The sequence below is a fragment of the Armigeres subalbatus genome, chromosome 3 (genome assembly GCF_024139115.2).
Source record: "Armigeres subalbatus isolate Guangzhou_Male chromosome 3, GZ_Asu_2, whole genome shotgun sequence".
Taxonomy (NCBI): domain Eukaryota; kingdom Metazoa; phylum Arthropoda; class Insecta; order Diptera; family Culicidae; genus Armigeres; species Armigeres subalbatus.
In genome coordinates, this window is record NC_085141.1 from 16,751,975 (window position 1) to 16,779,716 (window position 27,742).

At 41.4% G+C, this 27,742-nt stretch overlaps 1 protein-coding gene across 3 annotated transcripts in view; it reads left to right on the forward strand.

The window, feature by feature from the left end:
* The window catches only part of LOC134223105 (homeobox protein cut), a 716,360-nt gene that overhangs the window by 436,229 nt on the left and 252,389 nt on the right, over positions 1-27,742 (forward strand). For all 3 annotated transcript variants that reach the window (XM_062702236.1, XM_062702237.1, XM_062702238.1), the window contains exon 2: positions 5,223-5,918. In XM_062702236.1, coding sequence (XP_062558220.1) covers positions 5,223-5,918 — 696 coding nt within the window. The remainder of the gene's footprint in view (positions 1-5,222; positions 5,919-27,742) is intronic.

A 27,742-nucleotide genomic window follows, 5' to 3' on the forward strand; every position in this document is an offset into this window, starting at 1 on the left:
AGGCTCAGAAGCCTCCTTTTAAGAGGCTCAGAAGCCTCCTTTCAAGACGCTCAGAAGCCTCCTTTCAAGAGGCTCGGAAGCCTCCTTCCAATAGGCTCGGAAGCCTCCTTCCAAGAGGCTCGGAAGCCTCCTTCCAAGAGGCTCGGAACCCTCCGTCCAAGAGGCTCGGAAGCCTCCGTCCAAGAGGCTCGGAGGCCTCCGTCCAAGAGGCTCGGAAGCCTCCGTCCAAGAGGCTCGGAAGCCTCCGTCCAAGAGGCCCGGAAGCCTCCGTCCAAGAGGCTCAGCCTCCGTCCAAGAGGCTCAAGCCTCCTTCAAGAGGCTCAGAAGCCTCCTTCCAAGAGGCTCAGAAGCCTCCTTCCAAGAGGCTCAGAAGCCTCCTTCAAGAGGCTCAGGCCTCCTTCCAAGAGGCTCAGAAGCCTCCTTCCAAGAGGCTCAGGCCTCCTTCCAAGAGGCTCAGAAGCCTCCTTCCAAGAGGCTCAGAAGCCTCCTTCCAAGAGGCTCAGGAAGCCTCCTCCTTCAAGAGGCTCAGAAGCCTCCTTTCAAGAGGCTCAGAAGCCTCCTTCCAAGAGGCTCAGAAGCCTCCTTCCAAGAGGCTCAGGCCTCCTTCCAAGAGGCTCAAGCCTCCTTCAAGAGGCTCAGGCCTCCTTTCAAGAGGCCTCAAGCCTCCTTCCAATAGGCTCAGAAGCCTCCTTCCAAGAGGCTCAGAAGCCCCCTTTTGAGGGGCTCAGGCCTCCTTCCATGAGACTCAGGAAGACTCCTTCCAAGAGGCTCAGAAGCCTCCTTCCAAGAGGCTCAGAAGCCTCCTTCCAAGAGGCTCAGAGCCTCCGTCCAAAAGGCTCAGAAGCCTCCTTCCAAGAGGCTCAGGCCTCCGTCCAAAAGGCTCAGACGCCTCCTTCCAAGAGGCCTCAAGCCTCCGTCCAAAAGGCCTCAGAAGCCTCCTTTCAAGCAGCTCAGAGCCTCCGTCCAAGCAGCTCAAGCCTCCGTCCAAGAGGCTCGGAAGCCTCCTTCCAAAGGCCTCAAGCCTCCTTCCAAGAGGCTCAGAAGCCTCCTTTCAAGAGGCTCAAGCCTCCTTCCAAGAGGCCTCAGAGCCTCCTTCCAAGAGGCCTCAAGCCTCCGTCCAAAAGGCTCAGAAGCCTCCTTCCAAGAGACTCAAGCCTCCGTCCAAAAGGCTCAGAAGCCTCCTTCCAAGCAGCTCAGAAGCCTCCGTCCCAGCGGCTCAGAAGCCTCCGTCCAAGAGGCTCAGAAGCCTCCTTCCAAGAGGCTCAGAAGCCTCCTTCAAGAGGCTCAGGAAGCCTCCTTCCAAGAGGCTCAGAAGCCTCCTTCCAAGAGGCTCAGGCCTCCTTCCAAGAGGCTCAGAAGCCTCCTTCCAAGAGGCTCAGAAGCCTCCTTCCAAGAGGCTCAAGCCTCCTTCCAAGAGGCTCAGCCTCCTTCCAAGAGGCTCAGGCCTCCTTCAAGAGGCTCAGAAGCCTCCTTCCAAGAGGCTCAGAAGCCTCCTTCCAAGAGGCTCAGAAGCCTCCTTCCAAGAGGCTCAGGAAGCCTCCTTCCAAGAGGCCTCAGAAGCCTCCTTCCAAGAGGCTCAAGCCTCCTTCCAAGAGGCTCGGAAGCCTCCTTCCAAGAGGCTCGGAAGCCTCCTTCCAAGAGGCTCGGAAGCTCCTTCCAAGAGGCTCGGAAGCCTCCTTCCAAGAGGCTCGGAAGCCTCCTTCCAAGAGGCTCGGAAGCCTCCTTCCAAGAGACTCGGAGGCCTCCTTCCAAGAGACTCGGAAGCCTCCTTTCAAGAGGCTCGGAAGCCTCCTTCCAAGAGGCTCGGAAGCCTTCTTCCAAGAGGCTCGGAAGCCTCCTTCCAAGAGGCTCGGATGTTTCCTTCCAAGAGGTTCGAAGGCTCAGATGCGTACTTTCAAGATGCTCAGAAGCCTCCTTTTAGGGTCTGAATGAAGCTCTTTCTAGGTAGAGTGCTATTTGCGAACTAAAATGTCTATAACTCGAAATTGGGCAGGAATTCCGCTTATATGAGCTGACAATCTCTTTGAAATTTATCGAGGAATGTTCCTAAAAAATTTCGTGTACCTACTATTTAGTAAATTTGAGTTAAGCTCTAAATACTGAACTATTGTACTACTGGATTTTTTGCCTCTCAGTGCCTCTCCTCGATGATTTGACGCATAAAGGAATCGAATTTTGTAAAACGAAAGTTTTGAAATTTTACAACGATTATTTTGGTGTAATAAAAAGCATATCAATACTCATAAAATTTTGAAGGAAAGTATTTTTACTTCAACCAAGTTGTCCAAATTCCATACAAAAAATATCACTGTCAATATCATTTCTCCAGGAATTCTTCCAGATTTTCCTCCAGAAACTCCTCCGGATATTGTTCCAAAATATTCCTTCAGAAAGTCCTCCGAAATTTGTCTAATATCTGAATTTACTGAAGTTGGCTTTCCATTTGGAGTTCGTTCGAAATTTTTCTACATGTCGCAGTTGGATGGATTATCGTTCTTTGGTTCAACATTTATTTTCGGCTATTTTTAATTTGCAAGAAGTTGGTCATTCTTTTGTCGCTTCTTCTATGCGATTTCCAGCTGCCCAAACATGGCCGACTTTCTCTGCTACTTCCGTATAACAATATTTATTTTGTACAAATACTTCTTATCGGTTGCCCCTACCTCGACCCATGTCGTGAAACGATGAGATCACCTTGAGGCTATATCCGGGGGACACGAACTACCTCATGATGCCTTCATTCCGAGATGGAGCCTGCGTATGGACAAATCATCCAGCGTAACATAAAAATCGATCTGTGTTCGAAGCGGCATCAAATGGACCTCGAATAATAGATAATATCAAAACACCAATTTCTTTGGCTCTACTAAGGAAACAGAAGTTTTTCTTCTCCATTGGCTCTACATTCCAACTGGAGCGTGGTCGAACGTTTCAAATTAGTATTCTATGAGCATTCCCTCAGTTATTAATTGAAAGCTTTTCCAGGGTGTCGAGAAAGTTTACAACCCGAAAACATCCTAAACCAGACCGAGAATCAAACTCGCCATCTCCGAATTGCCTACGCCTTCGCTCGCAAGGTTACTGGAGATTCCAGGAAGCGAGAACTTTTGTGTGGTCTAACTGAAAAATCTCTAGGCTGAACATTCGATATGTTAATACTTAATACATAAGCGTAGATTCCTGAAAAAACATTCATGAGCTCCGAACATTCTATCAAAATCGCGTTAGTGAATCAGTGGGATAGCAAAAATGCACCGTGATTCGAATCTTATTTTCAAGAAATACTAATAACGTTTGCGGCAACGTTACTGAAACGTGACAAAACTCGTAATTCAAATCACGTTATATTTTCGTTGGTTCGGGCCGGCACCATTGAACAAAAGGCAACGACTATAATTACATTCCCATGTCACACTGGATGCCAATATTTTCACGCTCTTACAACCCGTGATTGCTATCTGTCTAGCTGTCAAACTCGCTCGACATCTTCTCACGGACGCGGTGATCATTGTCTGCTCAACGGACGCCGTACGTCTCCAACCAACGAGAATCAGCTCGTTTCAGTTACATTACCGAATATCATTCTCATATTCGGGTCCAGCTGTCGAATGTCCATCATGTCGATCTTTTAGCCCGGCGGTCCATCGCCGTCGTTGTCGCGTTGCATACCGAATCGATTCAGTGGTCGTCGTCGTTGGCTATATTGGCTCCGTGCGTGATGAAAACAAAACCCTGTTGTTTTCCGCTCGGTATGGAAAGCGCCCTTGTCAATCAACTGCAACACGTCAGCTAACCAGTGCCAGCGCGCTGAGCAACGAAGACGGCACCGTTGCGCCACTGACTGGCATCCACAACGATCGCTATGCCCACGTGATAGATCCCGAAATTGCGGTACACTACGAGGTAACGAGAATACAGTGTTGCGTGGCATGTTGTGCACCTCTCAAAGATGGGATTAAAATATTAATTACGGCATTAATCACCGCGCCATGGCACTAATTTTGTCCCATACTGACTGGCACTATAAGCAGCCGGTTAGTCAGTCAGCCAGTCAGTGGGGTGACAAAGTGACCAAAAAGAAATCCATGATCTGCAGCTCATCACGTATATGGGACTCTGCTGGTATTTATCTAGCTAATTAGATTATGTTTCGCACACATGGTCGGATGCACCGCCGCGGTAACGCGTCAAAAATTGGCAGGCCAAATTGGTTCGGTGCTGGCTACGGGGGTTCCGACAGGAAGGAATCATTAAAGTGCGAGTTTCCGAAGAATCCCGTCACTTTAGCGCGGCACGGTTCGATCTTCAAACGATTCGAAATCCGCCTTCGGGATGGATGTATTGGGGAGCGACGACGGCTTGTGGGTAGATCTGTTTATTTATTTAGTTTTAAAAGCTGTAGATGGGTGTAGTTGGCGAGCAAACTACTTGATGGGGCTCATATTTATAGCCGCCAGTTTCGATTTCCCACTGGGAGGGATCGACTGATGGGAAGACGATGCCGAAGCAACTGTTCTACATCCGATTGCGATCGGAATTTGAAATCGTTTAATGTCGGTAACGTCGACCGCCGGGCAGCCGGCGACAACTTGTCAAAATCTCGTTTTTAATGATGTTTTCCCAGGCGGGATGTGCGGTGAATGATCGGAAAATTTGTGACTCAGACTTGTGAGATATTTATTTTAGCAGCAACAGGACGCCACAAGCATGCATTAATGATGATCAAGATTGGTGCCGATCTGCATCGATTCAGTGAATGAAATAGCAGCAGCCAGGTATGAAGCGATGCGTCTTTTAATGTCGCCCGCTCTGCGCCGCCATATTGGTTGACCCCATTGCCGTCAATTACGTTGGAAACAATAACAATTTTATTAGCCCATTTGCTATTTCGGGTGCATCTCGATAATGGATCTTGCGGGTCCATTACGTTAGATCATCGAATCATAGCCCAGTCACTGCCGCAGTTAATTAGCCTCGCACGTCTTGATTTTTTCCCTCACGTAACGAGTACAGACAGACCTGTTTCTTTTTGCTTTTAGGTTATGTTTACCTAAATGGTCGTCGCCGTGCGCACATATTTCCAATCGTAAAAATTCAATTTAACACGCCAAAAATTGAATGCCGCTTGGCCATGAAATCTGAAATGAAGCATCGGATTTATGGTTTGAGCAAAAAAAAATAAAAAATACTAACCTGTCCATTATTTGCTTCTATCTTTGCAGCAAGCCGAAAAGAAGGAGAAACTATCGCCCAACAGCACCACGATGTCCAGTATGGATGGATTGCTGAGCGGTACCACCACAGCGGCAACTGCCACTACCACGACCAACGTTTCGTCGCCTCTGGCGTCGTCCACGATCATCGAACAGAATGGCGTTACGCCACCGTCCCCATCGACGACCCCGCTGTCCGACACCGGCAGCATCAGCGGGAGACTCAAGTTGGATTCCGGTTGCAGTCCGGACAAACCACCCCAAAGCCTGGATGGCATCGATGCGCGGTTGGATATGCTGAAAGACGCCAAATCGTTCAGTATAAACAATAACAACATTAACAGCAGCAACAACAATAACAATAACATTAACAAGAGTGACAGTTGTAGCAGTAGTCTCGGTAACAGGGTCAGTCCCGCTCCGGACATGGGGAATGGGAACAACGGCAGCAGTGGGGGCGTGAACAGTAGCAGTAATCAACCCTTCGGTAACGACGATAGCGCGAATAGCAAAAGCTGTAGCAGCAACAACAATGCCCCACAGCACGGTAGCAATAGTCACAACGAGAGTAGTGGAAGCAGCGGAAACGAAGGAAAGGAAAGTAGTGAGTTGAAGGATGCGGCGGCGGCAACAGCAGCGGTGGCAACGGAAAGTCGAACAGCGCCGAAAACATTGGCGGAAGAACTGTCGGCGAAGGACAGAGAGGTGAGTAAGCTTGAATTTCGTTTATATTTGTTCGTGTAAGACTAAGAAAATAAGAAATCCATATGCCTAAGCATAACGAGCCTGGATTAAAAACAAAGAGACGCAATACTCCTACCTTTAACAACCTTGTGCTCGATTGGAACAACCGATTTGACAGCAAATGCGCTGTTCCAATTTTGACACTTCATCTCTTTGTTATGAGTGCAGCCTCTTTACCTAAGGATTTCGAAATTTATTGAGGGTGAATCAAATGATAAAGTATTTTAATAAAGTAGACTGCGCACTTCCAAGATTGCAAATTTTAATTTTAGTTCCAGTATGAGCTACAATTCGTAGTTGCTTGCGAAACCGTACAGAGAACCAAGTGCATGGGGCTTGGGAATAGCTACCCATTCTCAATGTACATGTTTGGGAGCTCCAGTTAATAACGGGACCGGCCACTTCCTTATGGGCCAAACACAATTGATACGTTTGCGTGCGTTTTGACAGTTTTCCCATGAGAAAACTGTCAAAACGCACGCAAACGTATCAATTGTGTTTGGCCCATTACTGTCAATGTCATACAGGAAGGAAAGGGTTCTTAATCCGACTCTCGAGGCCACTAGAAGTCATATAGGATGGAAAAAAGTCCAACTTTCGTCGCTACTACGATTGGGAGGCGATTCAAATATGACGTCCATTACTTTTTGAGATCTCTAGACTCCCCCTCCCTCCACTGTCACGTTTTCCATACCCCCTCGAAAATCTGTGACATCATTTTTGAACGACTCCATGGATATTGTTTTAGTTACAGAGGATTATTTATCTGGATTCAGTGATGCGATCTATGGGATGGAAATTTGCCTTATAGTAACCCCTTGAGGGGCCCATCATAGGGAATTGCTCTTCTTTAGTCGACACTCCATTTGATTTTTATGTTTTATCACGGGATGTTCTTCTTCCCTATTATGGACTCCTAAAATATTCCTGTAATGGTCACTCTCGTGTTTACTTGTTACATTTCACGATATTTCCTATGCTTGTAATCGAATCATTAGAATGTAAGTTAGATTCTCCCGATGGAATTTCATTGGTTATTATATCCTTATAGTAAGGCGCAACATTTTTTATAACCTCTTGTAGTAATGTTAAATCACAATCAATGCAAGGTCTACTCAAAGAACACAGCTGTTAAAGCCAACGCAAGTATTATCATTGAAGCATAGGAAAGCGAAAAAGTCAAAATTTAGAATCACTCTAATATTACGCATTGCAAGAAAAATTTGGAAACCTGGAAAATTCAGCTGGAAGCGCTTGCAATGAATATTTTCCTGGTTAATGATCAAAGGAAGCTAACGCTAAATTGTTTTGTTTATATCAATATTTATGACATTTCTATATCTAAATCGTCCCTAATCATTCGGTGGAGAATGAACAATTAGAAAACACATAGTCTATGACAAATAAGATGTTTGGATTTTAGGGGGCGGCAGGGATTATGTCCAAGGGATTGACAACCCGTACCCTGGCCACTGCGAGTTGTGGAGATTGCCTATAGAATGTGATGGGGTTTGACAATGAGCCTTGTTTTTTTTTTTATTATTATTATAGACTCTTTAAAATTTTATTCGAGTCTGTCAAGAGTTTACAGAGTTTATTGACACTGCTTAAATTACTACGTTGTATGACATCGTTCGTTTTCTCCTTGAGAGTTATTGCAGCGATTTCATCTTCATCAAGGTGTTTCCATCTTCTTCTTCAAGGTTTCACTTTGGGGTCAAATCGCGTCGATCAGCGATATTTCTTTAAAGAACTCCAGTACTCTTTTTGATTGACTGTTGTCGTCGGCTAGTGCTTCCCTCATGTTTGGTTGGAGTCCGATTTTCTTTCTTGCGTCGTCGTATCCAGGGCACTGAACGATAATGTGTTTAATGGTGAGTGGGTGGTTACATTTTACGCACTTTGGTGGGTCTTCCTTTTCCAGTAAGTATGCATGTGTTAGCCAGGTGTGGCCTATTCGTAGTCTGCTGAGTATGACATCTTCTTTGCGATTTCCTGTTAGCGCCTCTTTGAATGGTTTGGTAGTATTTTTATCTCTCTAAGTTTGTTGTGGGGTGTTGAATTCCATTCGGATTCCCATTTTTAGTCATACTATTTTTAATGATGGTTTTTATTTCGCGGTGATCAACTGTTTTCCGCGTAATTGTGCTCATCTCTAGCGCATTCTTTGCTTCTTTGTCCGCTTTCTCATTTCCTGGGATGCCTATGTGACTAGGGACCCACATGAATGTTACCGATGTACCTTTCTTCCCTATGTTGGTGTACAGATGAACTATCTCGTCTTTCAAGCTGGTTCTGATTTTCTTCTTTTCTAGTGATGTGACAACACTTAAAGAATCGGTGCAAATAATATATGCGCCTACTCTTTCCTGGTTTGAAATCCAGTTTAGGGCCTCTATTATTGCAAGGCTCTCCACACTATAAATACTGAGTAGACTATGGGTTCGCTTGCGTATGATTCCTTCGTCGGTTACTATGCTGTATCCCGTTTTAGAGTCGTTTTTGATCCGTCCGTGTATATCAGCTTGCAGAACTTATATTTGGTGTGGATTCTTTCAGCAAACAGTTTTTAAGTTCATTTGGGTTTTCCTGTTTCTACTAGCGGACATCATTGTTTTGTCTATTAGAATGTCTTTTCTTACCCATGGCGGAGTTTTTGGTATATTTAGGGATTTGCTTGGTGGTAGAGGAATTCCAATATTTTCGATAATACTCTTGCTTCTTGTTATGATATTGTTTGGCTCTGATGCTGGGCCTTGGGTCCACAATTCTCCTGAGCTGTTGTTATTCTCTTCGTCTGTTGCACTATTTGTGAAAGCCTGTTCATTGTTTGTTTGCTTTGTTGCGAAGCTGGCGAGTCTTTGACTGAAGAAACTTCTAAGACTTGGTATACCCGATTCGGCTTGTAGGCTTTCTATTGGGCTGGTTTGAAAAGCTCCTGTTATTATTCGCAGTCCTTGGTTATGTATGCTCTCTAGCTGCTTCATTGTAGATTCACAGGTTGAGGAGATGATTGGCGCGCCGTACAGCATTTTCTCTAGTACAGCTGATTTGTATATTTTTGATAAAGTTTGCCGGTCTGCACCCCATTGTTTGGTGGTTGTGCAACGTAAAAACTGTATTCTTTGCTGGCATGCTGCCTTTATTTCTTCGATGTGTATTTTGAATGTTAGGTGTTGGTCTAGTGTTACTCCAAGACATTTATGACTGAGCTTGTACGGTATTATGTCGTTGTTAATTTTAAGGTTTACGTTGGCTTTGTTTTTGATCTCGCTTTTTTGAATACTACTGTTGCACATTTTTCGGCAGAGATCTTGAATCCAGTTTGGGTTTCCCAAGCTTCAATTTGTGTCAAAGCAAGTTGCAGGTTTTTAGCTAATTTCTTCTGGTTGCTGTCGCTGGAGATTAAAACTACGTCATCTGCATAAAGTAAGACTTGGACGTTTGGTGGTAGGTCTGAGCATATGGTGTCTATAGCTATCAAGAACAGGGTCACGCTTATAACTGATCCTTGACACAAACCATTTTCCATTAGCGTGTCGCGGGAGTATGTGCCGTTTACCTTAACTTTGAAGCTCCTTTTCATCAGCATTTGTTGAAGATATTTGATGAGGTTTCCTCCTATTTTCCATTCGCTTATTCTATTCAGAACTAATCTGCGCCAGGTTGTGTCGTAGGCTTTTTAATATCCAGAAAAACTGCTTGTGTTAGCCGCTTTTTATGCATTGCTTCTCTCACGATGTTGTCGAAATGGCCCAGATAATCGGTAGTAGATCTACCTTTCCTAAAGGCATACTGGTGTTGATTGATTAGATTCTTTTCTTCTAAGATGAACATTAGCCTGTTGTTGATCATTCTTTCCATGAGCTTTCCAAGACAACTGTTTAGGTAAATAGGTCTATAGTTTCCAGGGTTGTTTCTTTCCCTTTTCCTTTGTAAATAGGTACTACGAATGATTTGGTCCAACTAACTGGATACATGGATTCATTCCACAACCAGTTGTATGTTTTCAGCAAGAGGTTCTTATATTCTACTGGCAAATGAGTGATCATGGCATAGTGTATGTTGTCTGGACCAGGAGATGACCCTTTTAATCCTTCCATTGCCTCCGCTAGTTCGTTTTTGGAGAATGGTGCGTTGTACTCTGCTGTATCCTCATTTCTTATTTCGAGAGGTGTTTGCTCGATCCTGTTCTTCAATGGTATAAAGTTTTGATTGTACTCTTTATCGCTTGATATTTTTCCAAAGTGGTCAGCTAGGCTGTTTGCTATTTCAATGTTTGTATTCATGCGTTGGCCGTTAAAGTTGATTTCTCTAATAGCTGATGATTGGTATTTTCCTGAATTTTCCTAAAATTGCTCCACATCTCTTTGGCCGGAGTATGAACGTTGAATTTGCTGACGAATTCTTTCCAAGAGCTAGTTTTTGCTTCTGTGATGATTTTTGTGCTCTGTCATTGGCGTCTTGATATTCGTATATTAGTTGCGGGCTTGGAGGTTTGTTCTTGTTATTTTTAAGTTTACGTAGAGCTTTTCTTCTAGTTTTCACAGCTGTGGCTACTTCTTTGCTCCACCATGGCACACGTTTTCCAGCAATTGTTGGTTTAGTTTTTGGAATTGATTGTTCTGCTGCTATTATTATTTGTTTAGTTATTTCTTCTACTTGATCGATGACATCATTTTTCGTCTCAATGTTAATGTTATTTTGGAATTTTTCCCAATCCGCATCTTCTATTTTCCATCTTGGAATACGATCACTTGCTGGCGATTTTGACGGTGTCGACATAATTAGTGGAATATGATCACTTCCGTGTGAATCCTCACAGACGGTAAGTTCCAATATTCCCGCTAGTTGATTAGAGCAGAGGCAAATGTCGATGCAAGATCCGATTCCTGTGCCGCTGTTTATGTAGGTTTTCTCACCGTTGTTCAGAACTAGCAGGTTCTTTTCGTTTATTATTGATTCTATTGTTGTACCTCTAGTGCTGATATTTTCCGATCCCCATAAGGGATGATGGGCATTTATGTCACCTACCAGGATGAAAGGTTCAGGAATTTGTTCTATTAAAGCCATAATATCCTCTTTTGTGATCTGTTCCCCCGGAGGGAGGTATACGTTTAGTAAGTTTGCGTTCAGTGGTGCTCCGATGTTAACTGTCATTGCTTCTAGATCTGTATCAATAGCTATGATTTGACTATCGATGTCGTTTTTACTGCGATTATTACACCGCCTGCTGCTCTTGCTCCATTTGTTCTTGGACGATGGTATGTTGAATATCCTCTGATTTCTGATTGGTTGTCATTTTGGCACATAGTTTCTTGAAGGCAAATAGCTATTGTATTGTAAGTGCTTGCAAGGATGTTGAGGTCAGGCCTTCTTCCTCTTAAGCCTCTTACATTCCATGAAATTATATGGTGTTCACTGCTGATTGTACTTGAGTGGTCTTGTGTTGTTTGTGCTATTTTGTAATGCTTTTTGGTTTTGCTATTATTTTCTAGGATTTCATTTTCTCGTTTCCGTCATCTGAGCTATTTTCTGGGTCTGTGGAAATATATCCTACTTCTTCGGTAACTGCTTTCATTTTGTTTCCTTTTTCCTTGGAGGTGAACTTGGCTGCTTCTCTTGACTTCTTGTGTGCTTAGTTGGGTTCTTCTGTCCGCTATGGGAGGGTGCGTACAAATTTAATGTTGCTTGTAGTTTACTGTTGTCCTTTTCAGACTTTCAAGTTCGTTCTCGGCTGCTTTCCTTCTTGTTTTCTCCTCTTTGTAGACTGATACCAGATGTTCGAATTTGTGGTTCAGTGCTTTGTATTTTTCCTCCATGGATTCCATCTTTTCTCGTTTTCATTTGTGACTTTTTGATTTCTTCTTTGTATTCCTTCAGCTTCACTTCGAACTGATTTTTGATGTCAGCTCTGATCTTTTCTTCAAGGGTATTCTTTTCTTCGTTTAATTGTTTTACTTGGTCGGCGTAAGTATTCGAGCTTTGATCTTCTATCATTTTTCTGGCTTCCCAGAAAGACAAGTTTCCACTTTGATTTTTATTATTTCCTTTTCTCTTTTTAAGACGGGGCATCCATTAAAGAACGCTCCGTGCTCGTTTCCACAATTTATACACTTTTCTCGGTTTTCACATTCTTCATGATAGTTATTTCCACATTTCCCGCACTTTTTCTCACTTGAACAGTTTCTTCCAATGTGGCCAAACTTTAGGCACTTAAAGCAACGCATCGGATTTGGATACCATATGGTTTTGTTTCCAGCATAGTGCATCCAATTTTAACTTCCTTGGGGGCGTTTTTCCTTTAAGCGTAAGTACGAAAACTCCTATCGGAGTTTTAACATTATCGCGCATTTTCATCAACTGTTTGACTTCCGTAACTCTTTGGGAGGATAGGTTTTCCAGAAGCTCGTCGTCACTCACTTCCTTCAAGTCTCGGCAGACTATCACTACTTTGCTCGAATTTAAAGTTTTGTGCTCGTACACTTTGACGGTAATTTCGTCACACAATTTTTCAATTTTAGCCAGGTTTTTGCCTGGTGTTCGTTCCTCACCGTCACTAGAATTTTTCCATCCTTCGTTTTCTTTGCGCTGGTTCCGCTTCCACAGTAACTTTGGATTGTTTTTTCCACAAGTATCGGGGAAACTCCGTGGAAATTTTTATCCTCTTCCATCCTTTCCATCACCATTATCATTTCTCTGGGGTTTCCCCCAGAGAGTCGGGGGAAATTGGATGCACTCATCCGGCAAGTTGGTGTCGCCGGTGGCGCAGGGTTTATTCAAGTTCAGAGCCCTATGTATGTTGTTTACGCTTCGGTCGACGGCACTAGTAATTGGTGATTCGACACTTTCGCGGTCTCGGTCGGGGGTAATATGATACTTTCGCGATCGCGGTAGTTGGTTTAATTAATTGCCAGTAAGCGTCTATACTCGACCGGGGCAGAACTCGGACTGATGAACCTTGTTGAACGTCCATGAAAATCTGCATATATAATCAAATATACCCTACCAAGCGAGCGTGCTCAGATCGCACTATCTCAAATCCTGGGGTTAGGTGGGTGACACGATAGACCAGACTCAACGCCCCCTGCGAGATAGAAGGTTTGCGCAGATCTCATAAGCCCTATGTAAAACCAATAATCACGGACACATGAAAGTTTGATGACATGAAACTATACGCTAACGTTCTTTCAAATCCGGCATGACATCGATAGGTTTCATTGATGGTTAGCTGCCATAAACGCTAAGCCATTGCAGATTCAATTTTTATGCACTATGACAGTTGAATTATGTTGATATTTGAAATCAAGTCATCGCACACTATGTACGATTTGTTCTATGCGGGGATTTACCTCTGCGCGTTATTTCCGCGGAGCCATCCAAATTTTTCTTTTTCTCCGTAATATTCTTGCAGCTTTCGATCCTTTTCGTGAACGATGTTGAAAATAACAACGCGGAATGCTAATCTGATCCAAACAACAAAATAAGTGTATCCGTCCACCGTATCAATTTCTCAAGCAGCCTCTCTGGATCAATCTCCCTATTTCTCCCTGTTTCCAAACACCTTATTTGTCGCTTGCTGTGATTAGAAAAAAGTAGAGGGTTATATCCGAGACACGACCGCAAATTGGAAGTAGGATTACGTAAAGTGTAAAGTATTCAAATATGAAATCTATATTAATAGAAAAAAGTTTAGGTTTCCTCCCCGACGATTTGACTAACGAACGGGTCGACCGATTTACAAAATTCCTGATCGATTTGTCTTGGGATCCGTAAGGTTTGTATATACACAAAGCTGGTGAATTTCATGAAGAAAGGAAAAAATCAGTAGAATACAACATTGGGTGATTTTCGGAGACGAGCCAGCCTAGGGCTGAAAGTCTTCTTAATAAAGACAATAAAAATAAAACTTTGGGTGAGACGTTAAGGAAATTAAAAAAACGCACTGAAATTGATCTAGAGTGTCGTGCTGCAAATAGTTCATTGTGACATTTGCAACACCCGGGCAAAGCTGGGTTTCTTTCGCTAGTGTTCAATATATGTTTACTAAGGCTGATGAAAAGCTGTTGGGACCGTTACCATGCCGAACATTTTTCTCAAATCAATTTCCTCTTGTATAAAATGGTGGCCCTGAAAAGAACCGATTTATTTTTAAGATTTTTTTTTCTCAACCACTAACAGCAACAAAACCAAAATCAGAATATTTAGAGAATTTTTATTTCACTGCTGCCGTTTTGACTGAATCCTCGAACACGAATAATATTCCGAACCCTTGCATTTAAATAGCAATTTCAAACTTATTCGCGCGCTTCTTTCCATAGGATATCGAACTTGTTCGCAATCTTGGTCCTCCGTACGAAAAACCGAAGGAAATGATAGTGTCAAGGCGCTAAAACCTGCGGCCTCATTGCGCATCTCCTTTCGACAGCTCTTTCATATGACAGTTTGCATGGTTTGCTCGTTTCGATTCGAGGTGCGCAATGTCACCCCTGAGTGTTCGGAATACGAATCATGTGCCGGACTTGAGTCAAATCGGAACTGAAGCCATCCATGCGAATATTTTTTTTTTGCAGCGTGTCAAATCAAATGGGGCGTCAACTATAGGGCGAATTTGGTCAGACTTTTAAATGTTAATTTCTACAAATAAAATCGTGTATTTCCGTGTTTTATGTATGTATCGCGCAGGGGATATGCAGTACTTGTTATCAAATAGCACTCGAAGTTAATATGTCGGAAATTTCCTCGCCTTATGGCAGAGGTGGTGCAAAATTGCAAAAAGTGTACGTAGAGCTGTGCGAGTCATTCGGGTTAATTTGCCAAAAGTCATAAAACAGCTTCGGAACATGTTTATCACGGATGTTCCCGCAAGAACACATTACCGTGGGACATCGAAATCCGTACACTTAAGCACCTTAGTTTATGAAAAAGTCATTAGAATATATAAATCGAATGTAAATAAAACGTTTTTCATTGACATAGGATCATGAAGGCTTCTACTTTTGAAGTGTTTCTCATTTACTCATTGAAAACTACGAAAAACATAATAAAATAATGAATAAAATCAACTACTCCTGACTCGAAATCCGTCCACCATGGACGGATTTCGAATCAAAGGATCAAAATCCGTACAGCTATTTTTTAACTAAATATTTAAATTGAAACAGTCTGATTGACTAAACTACCACTGTAAATAGTTCGATACGCACCTTGAGAAGCGATCCCTTCGATTTGTATTCCGCTTATCTTATGTAATGATTCGCAATTAGCAAAGAAACATAGTTACTTTTGGTGCAATAATGCTCTACTCGAAAACAAAATGGCGGCAAAAACTCCGCGTTTGGTGGGAGGCGATTTGTTTTTTGATTTTTGTTGCTTTATGTTCAAAGCCTTCTTTCCATTTCTATGTCCTGAAAGCTTACTGCCAAGTATCTGAACAAGACAAGATAAACAATTTCTACATTATTTACCTTTAACCACCTTCAATTGATTGATATCTCATGAGGTGGACGGATTTCGGTGCTGTACGGATTTCGGTCCCGCACTGTATATTGCCCTATTTTGACTTTGCTCTGCCCGTACTCGCGAACAAAGCGTTCAAAAGTAAGTTCAAAAGTTCAAAAGTAAGCATGCTGAGACTGTAGAGCGTCGTTTCGATGCAAACTGATTACATACGTGCTGAGCCTACCTTGTTTTTTGTATGCCGTGGTTTTTAAGAGCCTTTATTTTCAATATCAATGTTCAAAATCTTGAGAGAAAATTTCTAACTGCTACTGACGCCATTCATGCGAATAATTTTTGCAGCGTTTAATTCCGACGAGCGTTTATGAACCAGTGCACGGCTCGGACGAGCTTCATCTCTTTCTCGCTGAATTGAAATTAGCAGTCTTCAAAAAATCACACTCTGGGAGCTGCTGAGATTCGAAAAATGGTAGAGAGATCAATCCCAATCACGCAAACGATCCCAATCCAGGCATGCATTGTATTTTACCACTTTGTATGGGAGGATTGAATCCTGGGATTTAATCCCAAAACATTTGATGCTTTTTGTACAATCCCAATCTAGTAATCTATTTGACATTATTCAGTAATTCTATTTCACTGAAGTGTCAATCAAGGTTTTTCACCCAGGTCAATTTTGTATGTGCAAAATATGTTATTGCATTTCACAATCATTATTCATGGCAGATGAGGTCGCAAGACATATAAGATAGTTTACCAGCAATCCTGCACAGTGCTGTATTCTTTAATGTTCTCCTTACCATGGGCATTTTGAGGAGCTGAATCGATCGATAATCCACAACCCAATCGACGATAACAATATCCAAAATCACTCCTCATTTAGTGATAATCCAAAAAATTAATAATACCAATCATTTGTTTTATAGAATAAATATGATAAATAATTTTGTTTTATTGACATAATTCTTTAGTTTCATTTATCACAATGCTATTATCGTAACCCATAACAAGAAGTATCAAAAAACATAGTTGAAGAACCAAAGAATGCACTGTTCTTATTTGATATCAGTTCAGTGATTAACTTTTTTTTTCAACCAACGCCAGCCGTTTGCAATAGGCCTTCTATAGCTTAACTGCTATAAGGGTGATGATATGACGTCCACTACTTTTTGAGATATTTCAACCCCTTTCCCCCCGTATGTACTGTCACTATATCTTGAACCCCTTCCCCCTTCAAACTAAGGATGTTATTTTCGAACGGCCCCTAAATCAGTTCATATGGATGGTGGCAGGATCTATGATTTTTCGATTTCTCTAAAAATAGCCATTTGCATAGCAGTTTCTTCCACACAGAGCTTAATTTCAAAATATTAAAAACTATTGAAAAAAAAATCTTCGGTATTTTTTGACAATCTTGACAATTTTGAAAATTTTTGTCAACATTTCGTTTCTGGCTAAATGAAAGAAAAACAGAAGCCCTTCCACGGGGAGTTGAGCTTCAGTACAGTGGACGATTAGATGGTTCAGTTCAGTCACGCCCAACCAACATTTAATACGTTCTCTCCCAGAAATACCATGATGTTGATGGTTCCACTAATCCTTCTTGAACGGTTTTTTATATCATTGTTAGGTTTTACAAAGTATTATCAGGTTCCTCATCTCTATAGAGCTCTGCATCCTTTGAATTCCACCATGGAATATAGATACAGATTTCTCGTCTTCTTCAGTATTTTAATAAAATCATCAAAGATATCTTTCAAATTCCGACTTCACTACTTATATAAACCATACCTATAATGTATGTGCATTTTCAGTTTATTTGGACTCTTAATTGAGCAAGACAGTTTTCCAAAGATTTATATCTAGGATTGAATCCGGGCATCAATCGTGCATGCTGAGATTAGAAAAAATAAGGATTTGAAATAATTTTGAAAATAAGGATTATTTCAAAGCATGCTTGTTTCAATCTGAGAGTAAAAGGATGCTCTTGAAACACTGGAAATTAGAAAACAAAATGGACATTAACTGTCGAAACTGACTCTGCTTTTCACGAATAACGATAAAGATACGTCCATGCAGTGCCCTACTGCTGCCAGATTTTCACTTTGAAGAAAACTCGTCTCTGCTGAAACTTATCTTGAGTTAAATGCGCCTTTCTAATTACTGACAGCATTCATGAGAAACAATCAAATAAAATTATCAAACCTTTTATTTTCATTAAATGCTGGTCATGCAAAACAAAACGATTTTGATGTCTGTGTTTGGGAAACACTTACGGGATTGGCTGATTTACCGACTTTCAACAGTGCCTGGCGATATTCAATTTTTAATAGTTTGGCGCCTTTGTTCTATTGTTTTAGGCCCACCGACCACTTTTAGCACTACTTGCTCATAAACCAGCGAATTCTCCATCCCATCGTATAAGAATGCGTACACAGAAAAAGGTTCCTTTTTCATACAACGTCACTGGAAGAGTACTGGCAACTTCCTTCATATTCCTTGCTAGTTGCAACATGCTGTTCTGTCTATCCTGAACGTATCGTATCCTCCGTAAGTACCTTCAGAAATTCCTTCAAAAGTTCATCGAATCATTGATCCGGAAGTTCTTCTAGAAATTCTTCCAGAAGATCCCCCAGTTCCCCAGAGGTTCATTCCCTAGTACATACATTTGTGGTTTTATACTGGTTTTATCGAATTCTTATAGAGCAAAAATGGTTTTTATGAATGTTATAGAACTAAAAATGTTACTTGGAGTGAAGTTCCTGCCGGAATCCTTTGAAGTTCCTTTAGGTATTCATCCGGGAAATCGACCCGATATTCTTTCGAAAGATCTTCAATGAAATTCTCGGGAAGTTATTTTAGGAATTCAACTAAAACTTCCTCAACCCATCACCCATCCACCCTCTGAGAATTCTTCTGGGAATTCCTTCAGATTTTTTTCCAGAAATTTTTACTGAAATTCATTTGCGAATTCAATCACAAAATCTCATGCACATTCCCTCAGAAATGAACACGGACACTCCTTGAAGTGTTTTTTTTTTCCAAAATTTCCGCAAGAAGTCCTTCCAAAAATGGTTCAGGAATTCTTTGAAAGTTCCTTCAGGAATCCTTCCCAAAGAAATTCCACTGAATTTCGATTTTAAGGACCACTATGCAGTCTTGAATGATTGAAACAAGATGTATATTTATCCGAACTAGGAACAAACACCGTATTTTCCCCCTAATGAAGACACCGTCCCCGTGTCGAAACGTCGGATAAATATACATCTTATTTCAATAATTCAAGACTGCGTAGCTGTCCTTAAAATCGAAATAAAAATGTACAGTCGATTTCTCAATAGTTCATTCCACCGAACATTAATTTAATTATTCTTCCAGAAGTTTTCAAATTTCAAATTCAAATTTGAAAAAGTCCGCAGAATTTTCCTGGAATTTCCGGTAAACCGTTTGATTGTCCTAATTGATATCCCAAAGCATTCCAAACTCAAAAGAGTTTTTCGTGGAAATGCCAAAGGTTTGCCTTGAAATTTCTCGTTGAAATTTCGAAAAGATTTCCGTAAGAACTAAGAAGAGCTGTCAGTGGAAACTCCAAAGACGTTCTCGTTGAAATCCGAAAAAAACCCTTCGCAGCTCCGAAAATATACCCATTGAGATCCCGATTAAATTTCCGTGAAAAATTTGAAACAATTTTCGGTGGAAACTACAAATAATTTAATTGATTATTCCGGAAAATTTCCTAAGGAATTTCCGAAGAACTATTTGGAATAACTTCATGTAGAAAAACTATAGAATTCCCGAAGAAGTTTCCGAAATATTTACCGTTGAAGGAAGGAAAGTTTCGTTGAAATAAAATGTTCAACTTGGAAAGACCGTTTGGCTGAAAATTATTTGACATATTTGTCATATGACCGAAAAAAAAATGCTATGCCGATATTCATTGGCCTGAAATGGACATACGGACGAAAATGTCGTTCAATCGAACCTAGTCATTCAGCCGAATAGGTTATTTGGCCGAAAATGCCGTTCATGCCGAAACTCTGCTACTTACTGGATGTTCAAAGGATGGTCGTGAAATCATGGGGAACGCTCGCTTCAAAAATACCTTGAATTCGATGAATTTCGCTACCAAAGAAGCTAATGATGTGTACCAAAAACTTATTGACGATTTGAAGACAGTGGTCAAGGATAGCATGATAGCCTGATCACTGAACTGCGGATTGAAATTCAAGGCGGGTTCAATATGCTTTATCCGGCAATCATGTCACCTGAGTTGCGTGCTCTTGCCGCAATGCGGTCGGGTCTGAGCTTGACGACCGACTGGAAAATAGCTCACACAACCTCACTTGGTCGGGGTTCAGCCAAACCGCACCAAGCGGCTTTTTGACTGACTTGTGATATTTTGATCGTACAAGGACAACGGAAATAGTTTCATATCAATTTAAGCGTAAATTTGCAAAAGGATATCCTCAGTTATGGCGTTAAGGGATATCCGATACGATTTGCGATCAATTAAATCTGCTAAATGAAAGTTTTAGCCGAAAAATCGGTAATTTTTCTTTGGCGCTTGGTGCGATTTGGCTGAACCCCGACCACTTGATCGTACAGTTGCTGATGAAGAATGTGTGTAGCCGCCAGACATTCTAAATACTCACGCTCCTCTAATGTGAACGTGTACTATACACATGTGGAAGTGTTGGTTTGAGAAATAGATTGCGAGTGATTTGACTATGCGTCCAATTTGGAAATCTGGAGCTCATTCAGTAGCCGCTAGATTGCGACGGCCGACGGAGGTCCTTCGTAGCTTAGTTGGTTAAAGCACCAGGCTAGCGTCGCTAATACCAAAAGGACAACCATTATCGACGTTATCGTTCATCTCCTTCAAGGTTAGTGTCAATCAAGAATAGAAATCAAAAGTGCTGCACCCTTCAGAGAATCGACCCTAGTCTAGAAGTTTCTCAACATTTGAACAGATCCAGCAATAACAACCATCACGAAAACGATTCCGTTCCCAGTGATTGTCTCAGACACTTCAGCCTGGGTTGCATTGCCCTCATCGGAACCGAATCGACCAGCTTCTTTTCTACTGAGAGTATGAATACCAGACCGTTTGGTGATTTGAGAGCAGAAACGAATACTCTGCTTCTGTCGTTACTCGATTGTGATCTTGACATAGTTGTTATGACAGAAACATGACTCCATTGTGACATCGCTTCCTCTGAATTGGCCAGTAATTATGCTATTTACCGATGCGATCGTAATCCTTCTACAAGTAACCCCCATAGAAGCGGCGGCGTGCTAATAGCTGTCAAGTCGGAACTGCAGTGCATTTCGGTGAACCTCGTCGATTGCGATTGTCTAGAACAAGCCCCGTCCGCATTATGCTGCCTCAATTCTTGACCTGCGTAAGCTGCATCTACATTCGCCCAAACAGTTGCCCTGATATCTATACGAAACACGCGGATTCTATTAGCCAGATACTGAATTATGCCGATCACTGTGACGTTATCGTTTATCTCGGAGATTATAATCTACCAAATCTAGTCTGGCATTTCGATGATGAAGTTAACGGATACCTGCCTATAAACGTGTCAACTGAACAGGAACTTTCCCTATCTGAGACCTTGTTATCCTCTGGATTGCACCAGATAAACGATCTTCTGAGCGTGAACTGTAAACTTCTTGACTTGGTGTTCGTAAGTGATTCATATATCATTGATCTCTTCGAGTCTCCATCTGCTCTTCTTAAAATTGACCCCCATCATAGGTCGATTACCCGTCGACGTCCATTTTCGCGATAAAAGATCTGTACCTACTGTACCTAGAGTCGACTACAACTTCCACAGCTGTGATTACCAAAATCGTCAATGCACGGATTGCTGCCCTGGACTGGAATCAGGTTATGAATCATGACTCAATCGACCCGACTCAAATGACCCGATCGCTTACCGCCCACCTTCATCAAACAATGTGCTTCATCACTGGCATTGCCCGTTGCTTCAATTTTCAATCGATCTATAAGCGATTGTGTTTTCCCGGATGCTTGGAAGCTTGCTTCAATCGTTCCCGTCTACAAATCCGGCAACATACATAGTGTAGAGAACTACCGTCCGATATCCACCTTGAACTGTTTTGCCAAAGTTTTGAAAGTCTTTTGCATGGCGTGTTATACCCAGCAGTACAGTCCATCATTTCCGAACATCAACATGGGTTCATGACGATATTCAACTCGCTCGACGCTCGACGACATCCAACCTAATGGTGTTTACGCACACAGTTCTAAGCGAATTGGAGAATCGTAGCCAGGTCGATGCTTTTTGTTTCGACTTTTCAAAAGCGTTTGACAAGGTGTCTCATGCACTAGCGATCGAAAAACTTGACCGACTGGGCGCACCTACCTGGATCATTCGGTAGACACACTTTTTTGGGACTTACCATTATCCGACTTACTCGCAACAAGTTGCATTCGACGGGGAATGCTATTGAAAATTGGCCTGATCGGACATTGCATTTCGGAATTATTCAAAAATCATTATTTCAAAACCATTTTTTTTCGAAAATAGTAGCAATCAAGGAATGTAATTGTAGCTGAAAAATGTAAAAAAAAGCAACAAAAGAGAATAGCGATAACTCTTTGTCCCCATCTGCAGAGGATAAAGACATTGTTGCGTTCCATTTTATTTGCAACAAACATGGAGAGGTAATTGTTGTGAACTTTTCAAACTGCGATAACTTGTTTATTTTAGAAGTAAAACGCAAATCATGTCAACAGATGGTTAAGTTTATATCTAATCTATGATAACCGATACTAATGTAACCAAAAACATCATCGGAAACCGACTACTTCTCAAAATGCGTGGCAGGCGATAATTGTCCTATTCTGTTGCAGTTTGGGACAAACGCTTATTGCGAGTTGAGTTTGTCCCAACATTTGCAAGAGAGGATAATGTCGTTGTCACTGGCAATGTTGTTATTTTACATTCCTTGGTAGCAATGCATTTTAATTTATGCAAAAAAAATGCAAAATTATCGAAAAGATCTTATCTGTTCCCCTGAAGAGCTTTTTTGACCTTTTTAATGTGATTTTTTCAATATATTTTATGATACACGAAAAAGGCATCATCACTGCTTATTCCTTTCTTTATTACGCACTGTGCCAAAATCAACTGTGGTATTGTGCTGTAAAGAATCCACACCGAATTTATTTTCAGATTTCCATTGCTCATTATTTTTGTCGTTGCCAGTCCAACTCATCGTGAGTCTGGGAATCATTCGTGACAAGGGGCTGGGAATCGACCCCATGACCATCCGCTTGTGAGGCGAACCTGTTTCCAACTACGCAACGGTACCTCCCATCTAGACGATTTTAGGCTCAACGTTTTATTCAGCCAATTAATATCAAATATTTAATTTATTTTTTTTAAATAAATTTAATAAATTAAGGCCTAATACATAATTGGGCTGACACCCATCTCGCCGAAAATGTCATTTGGCCGAAATGAGAATATGGCCGTAAAAGTAGTTCAGTCAGTTCCATTCGGTCGAAGAAAAATCCAAAAAATTATTTGATCGAAAATGTTATTCGGCTGCAATGTTCGTTTGGCAGGAAGGTTCTTTTTTGCCGAGAATGTTGTTTGACTAAATGAGTTGACATTATTGATCATATTACCTGATCAGCAAATGGATTTTTCGGCCGTATGACTTATTCGGCCAAATGGCCCTTTCTGCCAGACGACCATTTTGGCCAAAAAAAAATATCAGTAAACTCTTCGGATTTTCTATGGAATTTTCTCTTGTTCAATTGTTTAGAGAATTTAAAATTTTCCTCAGAAATTACTTCGAATTTTTTTCAAAATTATTCAGAGTTTCCACGAGAAAATCTTCAGAATTTTCTTTCGGAAAAACGCTTAAAAATCTCCCAGAGAACTCTTTGGAATTTATTCTGGAATCTTCGCGCTATATCCTCGGTAAACGCTTCAACTTCAGTCTCCCGTGGAAACTTTTAGGAATGTCCCCAGGAAACGCTGTGAAATTTCTTATGGAAAGTCCTTTGTATTTCCTCGGAAAAAGCGGGTGTACGGAATCAAACTTTCAAAAGTCGGTAACATTTCGCCTTCTGGGCTAATTTTAACGAAATTTTGTGGAAAACGGCTTCCCAAGCAGCACGCGCAACATCTTTCAAATAGGTGTTTGTTCCTAATAAATTGCATTGAAGACACTGGCAATACATCGAGTCACATTAAAGCCACTTCCCAGTTTCAGATAATCACAATGTTTCATTTCCGTTTAAGTGGCGTCGCAATATTCTATCCATCTGACTTCTTGGGTGGTTTAAAATTCGATGTGTTTCATATCAGAAACAAAACAGATAAGTTTGCGAATTAATAACAGTTCGGTTCATTGCTGTTACGACAATGTTTCTGATATGTTGCAAAACACTTTGAGCTCAGCTGAGCAGTATTTTATTTTTGATAGTCCCCTGCATGTTCCGTATAAGGTACAATGAAGTTACAAATGACTTTGTTGTTTATGTAGTGCACTTGTAGCAGAATCTCCAAATAGAATTGTTGGTGTGATGGTTATAGTAGAAGGTTGCAAATCTCAAGGTCCATGGTTCGATTCCCGGTTGATTTTTGTGTTTTTATTTTCATTGTAGCCGCAAGATGTTGCAAATAGGCTCCACCTCTTGCGCTTTTTGTGTCACAAAGGAGTTCCAAATACGACGCGTTGTGCATAAGTCAGACATTTTGTAAGTCACACCACAGTTGTTGTTACTCACTAAGAAACAAGAGGTGTTGCTTGGGTTCAGCATGTGTTATTTACACTGTGTGAGTTTCATTTCCAGTAGTTTCGAAAATACAGCCAAAAGAACAGGACGTGAGCAAATAAATCTTGCGCATTCAACTCTATATTTCACATCTTATGAAAAAATGTTAGTAATCGAATTTTGTTTCATTGACTCCACAATCACCAGATTTTGCGGCCGATCCAAATATACAGGTCTGGAATGAAAACACGAGCTTCGAAAGTCTCCAAAATTGATCATTACGGAACATAAAATACTAATTTGGCCTTTCGCGTCAACATTTCGTATTGGTTAATAACTCTTACGTCAACATTTTCGATTATCCGACTAATACAGGTAAACTATCCAATAAACTTTCTTTTTTGTCGCTTCTATAGTAGAAAACCAGATTCAAAAAATAAGAAAAGGGTTGAAATCTAATTTTGGACTGATATTCGTCAGATTGGGAGAGTATCATTCTCATTATTCAGGCCGGATCACACTGCAGCACTTTTTTGATTTTTTTCTTTCGATTTTTGTAATAGTTAGACCGTCAAAAATATGGTTTCTTTGAGAAAGTTGGCTTTAATTAAGTTAAATAATCGACTGAGACAATAAAATGAGTTAATTTTTTTGCTGGGATAGATTGCCGGCTGAAAAATGTTGGACGTGTACAAAATCTTATGAGCTCATTTAAGAATAAAGTTCCAGCATTTGGCCACACAATCAAAGCTTACATATTATAGTTCAGTTTCTGAAAATTTCATGACAATCGGCTGATAGACTAATTTTTAGCGAGTAGTTCAAAGTGATGCAATTTGATTCCAAACACCCTAAAAAGCTTAAAACTTCCCCTTGAAAGTTTTCGGAATAATCTCAGATAACTTTACAAATTTTCTTAAGGAAATTCTTCGAAAATTAGTGAGTTTCGTGGTTGTGCGGTTGGCGAAAAGATATTTTAGTTACAAGATAAAGATTGTCGCTTCGATTCCCTTTGTTCTGCGAGTAGAAGCATGAGTAATAGAACGCTAGTGGCGCTGTAGTCATTTAAATTATTTTGTCAATTTCTGCTTCAACAAGCTTCAATTGGCCATAATTTGTGCATCATGTTGTAGTGCATGTTTGGTTACATCACCAACATCGGTTTGACACGTGTAGTACCGGTACTTTGGCTGCCTAGATGTTTGTCACGCGAACAGGAACGACATTAGCAATCTTATACTTTTGGATCAACTCTTCTGCTGTCCGAAACATGTGTGGTACCTAAATGTCAAATCGTATGTATTTTTCCTTTATTGACATTTGGCACCCTATCATCGCCAGCAAAGATGTAACTAAACTAAATTTTTTTTTTGGTTGGCGACGTGATGCATGTCCTATGGAGTGTGGGTTTGATTCCTGCGCCGTTAAGGAGGAAACTTTACTTGATCGAAAAATTCTCCACTGGTCCACTGGGTGTTATGCGCCCTGTCCGTTATCTTTTTCGTTAATTCCTCGGGAAATTCTTCGAAATTTCCTCGGGAAACTTTTCGGGTTTTCCTCTTTGAAATTTCCTCCGAAAGCTCTACGGAAATTTCTTGGAAAACTCTACTAAATGCTCTCAGAATTTTTACCCGAGAAATTGTAGTTCTGCGGCTTAATAGATTTTTAACAGCGATGCGACGACGGTCCAAAAATGTCGTTGGTAATGTGACGCCTGAAACTGTCGGCGGCGTCGGCCCACATCTCTAATTGTTATGATTTGACGTTTAATTCATAAAAAGGCAAAAAAAGTACGATAATTTTGAAGTTGGTCTGTCGTATTGTGTATTTCTTCGTTTGGAATGCCATTTGACAAAAACAGCTATTCCTTGATCAAATTCTTGAAATTCGTGCACCTCCAATTATTTGTAGAAATTTAAAACAAGTGATTCTCCTCGTGTCTTCGATACTGAATCTATCTTCACTTCATCATCTCCCGTCTCCGCCAGTTGTCCACTTTCCCACTTGCCTGCCGTGGTGCAACATTTTTTTTATCGGGAAGAAAATGAACAAAATCCTTTTGATTAATTTCACCACATTTTTTAATTAAATCCTCTGTGCTATTGAGCGAGGGACAAAGTGCGTGAGAGCCCGCGAGGGTAAGATCGATGCCGGGAAAAAAAATCTTTGCGACCAAAAACAAGCTTTTGATTTATATTTACTGAAAATAATGGAAAACTTTTCTTCCCCATTGTTATCCTCCGCATCAGAAGATAAAGAGTTCCTTTTTTCACCTTCTTTCTCTCCAGATGAAGAAGCGAAAACACGATTCAAGCGAGGAAAATGTTTCAAATAACAATACAATCGCTTTTATTTTTTTATTACGTCATTTATACACAATTCAATGAATTTCGGTTTCCTTCCCCCACCGTACGCTCACGCGCTAAAAATGCGCTTGTTCCCCCAACTTGTGGCATTTTCCCGATTTTCCCGGAGAATTTTTCCTCGGTTAGGGTAACGAAACAACTTACTTTTCTGTTCCCTGAAAAGTTTTTTTTTTTTCGAAGGCATTGTCTGCCGCCAAACCGAACCTTTGATGGGCAATCTTTTGGTTTCCTATCCTCCTAACATCACGCGTCGCATGCAGCCGAAACGTCAAGTCATCATCGAAGCGGAGTAGGCACCCGCCTACCACGATTCACATTGATTGTCATTCTGTTTGTCGCTTTCGAGGTTAGAAAGGGCGGACAAGTCGATCGCTTGTTGATTCCCGTTTACTGAGCGGGCCTTTTCGCACCTTCCTACTTTTTTGCAGTCATAGAATAGAAACGATAAAAAAAACTTCAAAGGACCTCCTCGCCTCGTTGAACTCTTGAAGAATTAGCAAGATACACTCCCAAATCCACTTAGTGACCTTCTCTCCCCCACTCGAGTCAGTTTCCGAACCGAAGGCCACACCACCATCGACGTTCGAAGATGGCCCTTTCAACGACTTTCTCTTGACCTAAGACCGGGAACAACAGCTGGTGGTTGTTTACTTAGGGCTGGTCCACTTTGATTTATCATCACCTCCTCCTACGGCGAAGCTATGCGTCTTTGCTTCGACCAAGAACCTGGGACTCCGGCTCAGACTGTGAGGGATCAAAGGCATTGGGAAAATTGAAAATCGGACCGGACCGAAGACGGGAGAAGTCCCTCTCATTTGCATCCATCGTGTCTTGCAAGACGGTTCGCCCCGGCCAAGGCGTCAGAATAAATATTCCAAACAGGTTCGGGATCACTTTTCAGCTCAATTTTCCAATCACCTCCTCAGCGGAAATAAACGAGGGTGGGGAGGGTCATGGAAGCGATAAATTGTCCGACCCCTAAAGGTGTATTTTGTTTGATACACCGTATCAGGGGGTGGGGGTGAAGGTTGCCTTTATTGAGCTGAGATTTTTTTTTGCTTTTCTGTAAATAAAAGTTTGGACCTGATAGAAGAAATTAGGGTGCCCTATCCCCCGTTCAACGGTCGGCGTGGAGCAATTGGAGGGCGAAAAAGATTTCCGATCGTTGACAGCGAAGGAGGATGTTTACACAAATT